At 41.4% G+C, this 12158-nt stretch overlaps 1 protein-coding gene across 3 annotated transcripts in view; it reads left to right on the plus strand.

The window, feature by feature from the left end:
* Positions 1-12158, plus strand: part of LOC142740474 (GRAM domain-containing protein 2A-like) — a 190177-nt gene that overhangs the window by 81184 nt on the left and 96835 nt on the right. The window contains exon 13 of one of the 3 annotated variants that reach the window (XM_075849985.1): positions 10098-11118. The exons of the other annotated variants lie outside the window; for them this stretch is intronic. Coding sequence (XP_075706100.1) covers positions 10098-10113 — 16 coding nt within the window. The 3' untranslated portion in view covers positions 10114-11118. Of the gene's footprint in view, positions 1-10097; positions 11119-12158 lie in introns of those variants that run through there. 3 annotated transcript variants of the gene reach the window in all.

Here is a 12158-nt window from a genome sequence, read left to right on the forward strand (position 1 = left end):
GCCGTATGGGTACGTCATGGAAAGCCATGACTTCCCGCATTTTGCCGTACCCATACGCCTAATGTTTGGCACCGGCTCAGAAGCTGAGCCGGTGTCATCATCGTCGGATCTCAGCTGTATCTTACAGCTGACATCCGACTGTAACGGCGGGGACCGAAATTAGCTTCGATCCCCGCCGTTAACCCCTTAAGTGCAGCGCTGAAACGCGAGTGCTGCACTTAAGGTGTTTTCAGCTCATCGGAACCCCAGCAATGAAATTGCCGGGGTTCCGGTGGCTGCAATGGCAACCGGAGGCCTAATACTGGCCTCCCGGTCTGCCTAGCATGGAAACCGGTCAAGATCCGGCCGGCGGCGGAGCCTGCCGGCAAGATGGCGCCGGGTCAGGAGCTGATCCGGCGTCATCAGCGGTGGAAGTCAGCTGTATGTTACAGCTGACATCCACCTGTAACGGCAGGAACCGGAGCTAGCTCCGATCCCTGCCATTAACCCCTTCGATGCAGCAATCGAAAGCGATTGCTGCATCGTAGCGGTTACTAGCAGATGGCCAGCCCTGACGGGCAACAGGAGACACAATGGCCTCCTGCTCTGCCATTACGGAAGCCGATTGGGCCCCGCCGGGAGGCGAAGCCTAATCGGCTTGCTGTCAGTGAATAACTGACAGATCTAATACATTGCACTACGTAGGTAGTGCAATGTATTAGAAAAAAATAAATCTGACAGCTGGATCTTCAAGTCCCCTAGGGGGACTTGAGAAAAAGTGTAAAAAAAAAAGTGAAAACAATAAAAGTTTCAAGTAATAAAATAAAACACAATCCCCCTTATCAACACTTATCAAGTCCTTTATTATTGAAAAAAAATAATAAACCATACGTATTTGGCATCGCCGCGACCGTAACGACCTGAGGTATGAAGATATTATATTTATTGCACGCGGTGAACAGCGTAAAAAAAAAAACTTAAAAACCGATACCAGAGTTTCTGTTTTTTGGTCACTTTGCCCTATGAATATAGGAATAAAAAGTGATCAAAAAGTTGCACGTATCCAAAAATGGTACCTATAAAAACTATAGCTCGTCTCGCAAAAAACAAGCCCTCATACAGCTCCGTCGACAAAAAAATGAAAAAGTTATGGTTCTCACAACTTGGCGACAGAAAAAAGACATTATTTTTACAAAAGTAGTTTTATTGTGCAAAAAGTTGTAAAACATAAAAAAGTCCTATAAAATAGGTATCGCCGGAATCGTACTGACCCGCAGAATAAAGGTAACATGTAATTTATAACGCATGGTGAACGCTGTATAAAAAAACCTAAATAAAACTTTGCCAGAATTGCGGGTTTTTTTGTTTCCCTTGCCTCCCAAAAAATAGGATAAAAGGTGATCATAAAGTCGCATGTACCCCAAAACGGTACCAATAATAACTACAGCTCACCCCGCAAAAAAACAGCCCTCATACCACTACGTCTATGAAAAAATAAAATTAGTTATGGCTCCAATAAGTCAGAAAATAAAAAATATGCAGTTGTGCAGCCCGAGGGGAACATTTCTTCTGTTTGAAGAGGCGATATATCAAGAACCTAAAATTAGGGAACCGGGAAAGGGAGGGCCCAAACATATACGGGCACCGTCTCTTCCTGCGGATTATACCAGGACAACAGGTGGATAAGAAAGGACGCCATATATCAGTGTGACACCGGCCTGTGCGGAAAGGATTGCTTCACAGCGTAACACACATCTATGGATCATTTTATTGTTTTTTTTACCCCATTATCATCCCACCTGACTATGCCCCTCAGGTACTCTGCCCAGCTTACATGTACCCCCACATTATAAACGGAAACACCAGCAATACTCCAAAAAAACTACTACCAAGCAAAATCCGCTCTCCGAAAGCCAAATGGCGTTCCCTCCCATCTGAACCCTACAGCGTGCCCAAACGGCAGTTTCCTTCCACATATATGGCACCTCCATACCCGGGAGAACACTTTTAACAATTTTTGTGGTGTGTGTCTCCAGCGTCATAAGCTGGGCATGACATATTTGCCACTGAAATGGCATATCTAGGGAAAAATATACATTTTTAATTTGCACCATCCGCAGTGCATTCATTTATAGAAAAGAACTGTGGGGTGAAAATGCTCACTACACCCCTTAACAAATGCCTTGAGGTGTGTAGCATCGAAATGGGGTCACTTCTCAGGGGTTTCTTTTTATTATTTCACATCTGAGCCTCTGCAGTTGTGAACCAATACTTTGTAAATTGCCAAATTAGGCCTCAATTTTACATGGTACGCTTTCACTCCTGAGCCTGGTCGAATGTCCAGGCAAAAGATTAGTGCCCCATGTAGGGTGTTTCTAAAACCAGGAAACCCAGCATAATAATTGGAGAGCTGTCTTGTTATGGTGGCACAAGCCGGGCACCACATATTGGCATATCTCTGGAAAAAATCCCATTTTCACTCTGCAACACAGAGTACACACTAATTTCTACAAAACACCTGCAGGGTTAAAATGCTTACTACACCCCTAGGTAAATGCATTGAGGGGTGTAGTTTCCAAAATTGGGTCACTTCTGGGGGGTTTCCACTGTTTTGGTCACACAGGCACCCAGAAACCAATCCAGCAACATCTGCACTCCAAATGGCGGTCCTTCCCTTCTGAGCCCTGCCGTTTGCCCAAACAGCAGTTTATGACCACATATGGGGTATTGCCGTACTCTGGAGAAATTGCTTTACAAATGTTGGGTTCTTTTTTTCCTTTATTTGTTGAAAAAATTAAAAAATTTGCGCTAAAGCTACGTCTTACTGAAGAAAAAGGACTGTTTTTATTTTCACTTCCCAATTCTAATAAATTCTATGAAACATCTGTGGGGTCAAAATGCTTACTACACCCCTAGATGAATTCCTCAAGAGGTGTAGTTTCCTAAATGGAGTCCCTTTTTGGGCGTTTTCATTGTTTTGTCCCCTCAGGGGCTTTGCAAATTTGACATGGCCTCCGCAAACCATTCCTGCTAAATGTGATCTCAAAAAGCCAAATAGTGCTCTTTCCGTTCTAAGCCCTGCCGTGTGTCCAAACATCCGTTTATTACCACATGTGGTGTATTGTTTTACTCGGGAGAAATTGCTTTACAAATTTTACGGTGCTTTTTCTCCTTCAGTCCTTGTGGAAATGAGAAAAAAATAGCTAAACCTACATTTTCTTTGAAAAAATGTAGATTGTAATTTTCAGGGCCTACTTCCAATAATTTATGCAAAAAACCTGTGGGGTCAAAACACTCACTATACCCCTAGATAATTTCCTCAATTGGTGTAGTTTCCAAAATGCGGTCACTTGTGGGGGGTTTCCACTGTTTTGTCCCCTCAGGGGCTTTGTAAATGTGACATGGCCTCCGCAAACCATTCCTGCTAAATGTGAACTCCAAAAGCCAAATGGCGCTCTTTCCCTTCTAAGCCCTGCCGTGTGTCCAAACAGCCGTGTATTACCACATGTGGGGTATTGTTTTACTCGGGAGAAATTGCTTTACAAATTTTGCGGTGCTTTTTCTCTTTTAGTCCTTGTGGAAATGAGAAAAAAAATCACTAAACCTACATTTTCTTTGAAGAAATGTCGATTTTAATTTTCACGGCCTACTTCCAATAATTTCTGTAAAAAACCTGTGTGGTCAAAATGCTCACTATACCCCTAGATAATTTCCTTGAGGTGTGTAGTTTCCCAGATGGGGTCACTTTTGGGGGATTTTTACTGTTTTGGCACCGCAAGAGCCCTTCAAACCTGACATGGTGCCTAAAATATATTGTAATAAAAATAAGGCTGCAAAATTCACTAGGTGTTCCTTTGCTTCTGAGGCTGGTGCTTCATTCCAGTAGCACGCTACGGCCACATGTGGGATATTTCCTAAAACTGCAGAAACTGGGCAACAAATAATGAGTTGCATTTCTCTGGTAAAACCTTCTGTTTTATAAAAAAAAATTGTATTAAAAATTTATTTCTGCAAAAAAATATTACATTTGTACATTTCACCTCTACTTTGCTTTAATTCCTGTGAAATGTGTAAAGGGTTAAGACATTTTCTAAATGCTGTTTTGAATACTTTGAGGGGTGAAGTTTTTAAAATGGGGTGACTTTTTGGGGGTTTCTAATATATAAGGCCCTCAAAACCACTTCACAACCGAACTGGCCCCTGTAAAAATAGCCTTTTGAAATTTTCTTGAAAAATGTGAGAAATTGCTGCTAAAGTTCTAAGCCTTGTGATGTCATAGAAAAATAAAAGGACGTTCAAAAAACGATGCCAATCTAAAGTCGACATATGGGGGATGTTAATTAGCAACAATTTTGTGTGATATAACTGCCTGTGTTACAAGCAGATACATTTAAATTGAGAAAAATACTAATTTTTACAATTTTTCGCTAATTTTTGGTGTTTTTCACAATTAAATACTGAACATATTGAGCACATTTTGCCAGTAACTTAAAGTGCAATGTGTCACGAGAAACCATTCTCAGAATCGCTTGCATAGGTGAAAGCATTCCGGAGTTATTACCACATAAAGTGACACATGTCAGATTTGAAAAATGAGGCTCTGTCAGGAAGGTCAAAAGTGTCTAAAGAGGGAAGGGGTTAAAAACTGCACCCCTCAAAGTTTTCAAAATAGCACTTAGAAAGTCTCTTAACCCTTTAGGTGTTTCACAGGAATTAAAGGGGTTGTCCAGGAAAAAAATAATTCTAAAAAGTGTCCCCCAGCCTTGGTTTGGCTTCCCTAATACCCCCTATTAAACTTCTAACCGGTTTCTGTTTGATTTCCATCGTCACTGCTGCTTTTTCTGTCTGTTTACATCTCTTGCTGTTTGTTTACATCCCTTACTGCTACCCTCTATGGTCACCGTGTCCTTCCCTGCTCAAATTACAGGCAGACAGCTCCCTCCCTGCACACTGTCTGAGGCCGGATTTACACCAGCGTGTGCCTTTTGCGTGCGCAAAAAACACTGCGTTTTGCGCGCTAAAGGTACTCAACAGCTCCGTGTGGCAGCATCATATGATGCGCGGCTGCGTGCTTTTCGCGCAGCCGCCATCATGATGACACTCTGTTTGTATGTTTGTAAACAGAAAACACGTGGTGCTTTTCTGTTTTCATTCATACTTTTCACTGCTGTTGCGCCAATTACGCGCGTCACACGGAAGTGCTTCCGTGTGCTGCGCGTGATTTGCACACACCCATTGACTTCAATGGGTGCATGATGCGCGAACAACGCACAAATATAGGACATGCCCTGAATTGTACGCAGCGGACACACGCTGCGTGAAACTCACGGACAGTCTGCACGGCCCCATAGACTAACATAGGTCTGTGCGAGGCGCACACGATCAGCACACGGACGAGATTCACCCTCGTGTGAATGGGGCCTTAGGCACGATTTACACAAGCGTGAATCACGTCCGTGTGCTGTGCGTAGAAAAAACGCACAACACACGCGACCCATTTATTTCAATGGGGCCGTTCACACGTGTGACTTTTCACGCAGCGAGTGTCCGCTGCGTGAAACATACTGCTTATCCTCTATTGGTGCGTTATCATGCACCTACACTCACATTGAAGTCAATGCGTGTGTGATTTGCGCATCAATTCAGTGGAAAAAAGAAGAAAAAAATGGGCTGGCTTTGTGAGTGTATGAATAACGCATGACAATCGAAAAGCACACTGATGCATAACACACAGACGGGATTGACGCAAGTTTTTCACGCGTGGAAATTACACACGCTCGTGTGCATGAAGCCTTACTAATGGACGCTTTTAGACAGTGGCCATTAATAATGCACTAGTAATAAATTTTTAAATAAATGAGGACATAGAAAAAATATTGTAATGAAATAAAATAAAACACACAACACTGGTTAATGATTTTATTCAAAATAAAAAAGGTGTCATTGAAGTAGTCCTTGAACTTGATGTAGTACCAAGGACCCAACCTGTAAAAAAAACACATAACTAAGAAAACTAAAAAACGAGGGATGCTTAGATACACTGCTCATGTGTGATACTGTCTGTTAGACCACGTATCTAAGCCTACCACAAGGTAGCCTTTAGATACATTACCCAAGCAGACCGTGTCACACATGGGCCATGTATCTAACAATACCACATGTTCGGCTTAGATACAGGGCCCCAAAACACTAATCTTATAAAGGAATAAAAAGAATGTCGTCTGGGGTCCTGTATCTAAGCCTACATTGTGTTAGTGTCACACATGGAGTCTGTATGTAAGCCTGTTTGTTAGACCCTGTATCTAAGCCTAACAATGTAGGCTTAGATACAGGACCCCAGAAGATCTTATACAGTGTACTATTATAGGCTCTGCTCCGGGACTCGCCTGACATCGGAGCAGAGCCTATACTAGCGTAGTGCGGCTCCTCCTTGTGCCTGCTCGGTCCTAGGGAGCAACGGTGTCCCGCGGGCCGCAGATAACCGCCTCAAGGGCTGTATGCGACCCGTGTGTTGCGTGTTATATAATCCCCTATCAAAGCCTACTATGTGTAGGCTTTGGCAGCATAAGAACTAAAAGTACAGATGCTGCCACTGTACCTCGTAGACTGGGCTAGGTCCTTTTTCACTGTGAACACGCATAGGCGCGCTCACAGTGAAAAGCTGCATAGGCTGGGCAGGCAGTAATCAACCAGCACCTGCAGAAACGACACGTCACCAGTGACGTGTCGTATCCCATCCGAGGTCTCTCTGGGGCGAGACCATGTGATCGGGATACGACACGACAGTGGAGGAGGATGAAAAAGTGACATCCGAAGAAAAGAGCAGCCAGAGAGGAGAACAGAAGCAAGATTGCACAGGTAAGTATATTATTCAACTGTAAATATGTGCATTGTGGGTTTAAATTGACTGTAAAAATATATCTTGGACAACCCCTTTAAAGCAAAGTAGAGGGGAAATGTACAAATTTATTTTATTTTTTTTGGTCAGAAAATCCATTTTATTCAGGTTTTTTTTTTCCGTTACACAAAAGGTTTAAACAGAGAAACGCAACTCAATATTTATTGCCCAGATTCTGCAGTTTTTAGAAATATCCCACATGGACTGAAGCATCGGCCTCAGAAGCAAAGGCGCACCTAGTGGATTTTGGGGCCTCCTTTTTATTAGAATATGTTTTAGGCACCATGTCAGGTTTGAAGAAGTCTTGTGGTGCCAAAACAGTGGAAATCCCCCAAAAGACATTATTTGGCAAACTACACCCCTCAAAGAATTCATCAAGGGGTATAGTGAGCATTTTAACCCCACAAGTTTTGTTTTTTTTGCTGAATTTAGTGGAATTAGTCCGTAAAAATTAAAATCTAAAGTTTTTCCAATAAAACTTAGAAGTTTTCAATTTTTACAAGGAATAAAGAAGAAAAAGCGCCCCAAGATTTGTAAGGCAGTTTCTCCTGATTATAGCAATACCCCATATGTGGTATTAAACAGCTGTTTGGACACATGGCAGGGCTCAGAAGGGAATGAGCGCTATTTGGCTTTTGGAGCTCAAGTTTGCTGGATTGGTTTTTGGGTGTCATGTCGCATTTGCAAAGCCCCTGAGGGACCAAAACAGTGGACACCCCCCACAAGTGACCCCATTTGGTAAACTACAGCCCTAAAAAGAATTTATCTAGGGGTATTGGGAGCATTTAGATCCCATAGGTTTTTTGCTGAATTTAGAGTAATTTGGCCGTGAAAACTTCTATTGTTTTTTTTATTGTTTTTTTTTTACAGCGTTTACCGTGCGCTATAAATTACATATTTCATTTATTCTATGAGTCGATGCGATTACGGCGATACTATATATATATATATATATATATATATTAGTTTTTTTTTTTTTATGTTTTACGGTGTTTGCACGATAAAATCGCGGTTTTATAAAAATTATTTTGTTTTTGTGTCGCCGTAATCTAAGAGACACAACTTTTTTTATTTTTCCATCAAGAAAACTGCGTTAGGGCTTGTTTTTTGCAGAACAAATTGTAGTTTTTATTGCTACCATTTTTGGGTACATGCAACTTTTTGATCCCTATTTATTCAATTTTTTAGGAGCTGAAGTGACTAAAAATAGCGCTTCCGGTATCGTTTTTGTTTATTTTTTTATGCTGGTCACCATGCGGGATAAATTACATTATATTTTTATAGTTCAGGCCGTTATGGTCATGGCGATACCAATTATGCATAGTTTATTTTTTTTATTCATCTTTTTTTTTTTAATGATAATAAAGGACTTTATAAGGGAAAAAGGGCAACTTTAAATTTTATTTTGAAATGTAACTTTTTTACTTTTGGAAATTATTTTTTTTTCTTTAGTCCCTCTGGGGACTTGAAGATTCAACTGTCGAATCGTTGTTATAATACCCTGCAATGCTTCTGTATTGCAGGGTATTATACCTGTCCGTTTCACCCTGACAGGGGGCATATTCGTTCCTGCCTCTGGCAGGACCTAATCGCCTTCCATAGATGTTAGGCTTCCGGTTTCCATAGCAACAATCGGCCCCCGCAATCGCGCCGCGTTGTGCCGATGTTGCTATAACAATTTAAATGTGGCAGTCACTATTGATCTGCCGCATTTAAGGGGTTAATCGGCGGGGATCACGGCTTTGATCTGACCCAATGTTTTCCCCCAGTACTAAGGCTGCGAGGAGTGACTGTGTGCTCTGTTAGGAGCACACGTAGATTAACGGGCTGCAGGCACAAAGACCAGTGCTGCAGCCTGTTAATCTATGTGGGGTGGTCGGGAAGGGGTTAAAGTGCATAGGTTGATAAATTTAACATTGTTCCATTCAGATAATCAATGCATATACGTAACCTCTCGAGATAAAGAACAATTAGACACAAACTTTACATAATAATGAGAAAAGGAAGAGCAAAGACATACGATAATAGTGTTAAAGGCAATGTGTTGCCAGAAAAACATGTTGTTTTTTTTTAAATTAAACATTTAGTGTGTGGGTGATTAAACATTGTTCAAATTTTTTTTATTTTTTTCACGAGTCAGGAAATATTATAAATTGGATTCAATTGGATTCAAATTTATAGTATTTACCATTTCTGGTCACTAGATGGAGCCATTCCCAAAAGCATGTGGTAAAGCAACCACATAGCTTTTCTGCTGCAAAATTGGGTAAAAAGCCCTCGCTCTAGTGAGCTCTCAGCATCCCCCCCTCCTTTATCCTGGCTAGTGCCGGGATAAACGAGGGGTTTGAACGGTGTAACCTCCTACACTGTGTGTCGCCATTTTTTGAGCTAACACACAGTGTAGTAGGTTTACATACAGTAGTAAACACACACAAACACGAACATACATTGAAATCTCTTACCTGCTCCTGCCGCCGCGGCTCCCTCCGGCCCGTCCGCTCCGTCTGCTGCCGCTGGTCCAAGTGCACAAGTCCGGAAGCCGCGACCGGAAGTAGTAATATTACTGTCCGGCCGCGACTTCCGGTCCACAGGAAAATGGCGCCGGACGGCGCCAATTTCAAATTGGACTGTGTGGGAGCGGCGCATGCGCAGTTCCCACACAGACGCCGTACACACAAGTGAATGGGACGGGAGCCGTTCGCAGTCCCTATGGGACTGTGGCTGCCGTATTCCATGTCTGTATGTGTCGTTAATCGACACACACAGAAATGGAACAAAAAATGGCAGCCCCCATAGGGAAGAAAAAGTGTAAAAATAAGAAAAAGTAAAACACAAACACACAAATATAAACGTTTTTAATAAAGCACTAACATCTTGAACATATGAAAATTTTTTTTGTGATGACACTGTTCCTTTAAGGCATGATGAAGAAAAAACAAAAAATCTGTGACTCTACCCTATTCTCATAAGGTTTTAGCTAGTCTAATCTCTCACAGGCAGAAGACACCAGGTGAATGCTGCCTGTTTTTAGTTTTTTATTCATAAGAAATGCATGATACACTTTAACCTTGCTGATCTGTGCCATTAAAATGGTTTATTATTGATCATATTGGGGGAAAATGTTTTTTTATTTATAGCCCATTTAAAAAAATGTTTTATCATACTTTATTTGTCCCTGTAGATTTTGGGGTCTATGTTATAATGTTGGTTTCATCTGCAGATCTCAAGATACTTGAGGTGACGAGTTCAGAAGATTGTTCAATTATTTATTTTTTAATCACAATCTACTTGAAAGAAGAGACTTGTGGATCAGACCCAGACGAGTACTACAGTGAAGTCTCAAAATCTTTTGTTGAATAAAAGGACAAAGGATTTAAGAATGAAGAGCGAGAATATGATCACTCCTTCCAAAATGACATTTAGAAAAACTGCACACTTTGTGTCTTTCTGCGGCAAGAGTAACCGAGGTCCTAAGCAAATCATAATGGAAGTGAGATGACCAAGAACTTCATTTAATCTATCTAAAAGATTTGTTGACAGTGGAGTTGCACAAGCTAACACACGATTTGCAGATTTGCTGTTTTCCTTTAACAGATGAGAAACCATTTAGTATTTCACACACTCAGGTATTTCATGTGTCCTGTGCAGTAGTGAATGTCTCAACGGCTAAGAATGTGAGTAGATTCTGAATGTCTGGATAGTTTTATGTTTTCTCACAATGAGAAATTCCAATGCCCTAGAACACAAACTGTGTGTGTGTTTGTCCTCTGTGCAAATGTTTCATAAAATGGAATCTTGCCCAGCGGAATAAAAATGACCTTGATATACAGGATTAGGTGCTAAATCCAAAATCAAAAGACTCGAGGGCCCTTACCTACGTATGCAAAATACATACAAGGCTATAAGAAATCCAATGAGAAATCATTAGGGCAGTGTTCATTGCCCATACTACGAATGAATTCTGTTTATGTAAGTATTAAGCACAATTCTTACCTTTTTCTTTTCCGATTTTCGAAGGTAGTTAGGGGCTGTGAAAGTATTTATTATATGCAGTTCCCAATCTTACAACTTCAGTACTATTTCATCTGCATATAAGCCTCACCGACACACTATAAATTTAAGTTCATATTCACGAAGTGATGTAAATTGGTGGCCAGTGGATATGCTATAAAAGTCTGTGTTGGTAACAACCCTTTAAATTTAGCATTGTAAAAAAAATAAAGAAAAAATGGTTTTGGATATACACTTTGCACTTTCCTTTAAAGATCAGTGGTTTTTGAAATTCTCCTGTAATATCTCAGTCACCTATTAGTGATTGTAGCTGAATGCTAATTCAAACCTGTGGATGGAAATCCTTACAACCGTTCTAAGTGTAGTAATTCAAGAAAACCATCTATAGGGACAAGCGCCCACGTACTGTGCAACAGAAAACGGCAAAGTGCTGGTGATGCTGTGCACTACCGGCAATTTCACCAGATCACCAGCATGGTCCACCTCTCCAAGTTGCTAGACAGCTGCTAAAATGTATTCCGGTCCTGCTGTGCAAGTACTGCACGTTCAGAAAGTATTCATTAAGGAGTCTGAAGGATTCCCTAATGAATATAATACCTCTAATGGGGAAACTCGAGTGTCACAAGCGTTTTCCTGTAATGTGAAACTTTGACTAAAACAGTACTTTCCACCTCTAGGTTAATATAAACAGAATATAGTTTGGTTTCATTGAATATACCTTGGTTTAATTGTGGATATCTAAATCTATATATCTATTGCAGCAGATAAGCACTGCAATGTAGATTACAGTAACGTTTTTATTTTAAAAAAACGAGCATTTTTGGCCAAGTTATGACCATTTTTGTATTTATGCAAATGAGACTTGCAAAAGTACAACTGGGCGTGTTGAAAAGTAAAAGTACAACTGGGCGTGTATTATGTGCGTACATCGGGGCGTTTTTACTAGCTGGGCGTTCTGACGAGAAGTATCATCCACTTCTCTTCAGATCGCCCAGCTTCTGGCAGTGCAGACACAGCGTGTTGTCGAGAGATCACGCTGTGACGTCACTCACAGGTCCTGCATCGTGTCAGACGCTCTGTCACCAGATTGATTCTGCAGCAGCATCAGCGTTTGCAGGTAAGTAGCTACATCGACTTACCTGCTAACGCCGATGCTGCTGCAGAATCAACTGTAGCCTCTGGTGCCGATGTGTCCTCGCTCGTCTGACACGATGCAGGACCTGTGAGTGACGTCACAGCGTGATCTCTCGAGAACACGCTGTGTCTGCAC

This window comes from Rhinoderma darwinii, chromosome 1 (assembly GCF_050947455.1).
Source record: "Rhinoderma darwinii isolate aRhiDar2 chromosome 1, aRhiDar2.hap1, whole genome shotgun sequence".
NCBI lineage: Eukaryota > Metazoa > Chordata > Amphibia > Anura > Rhinodermatidae > Rhinoderma > Rhinoderma darwinii.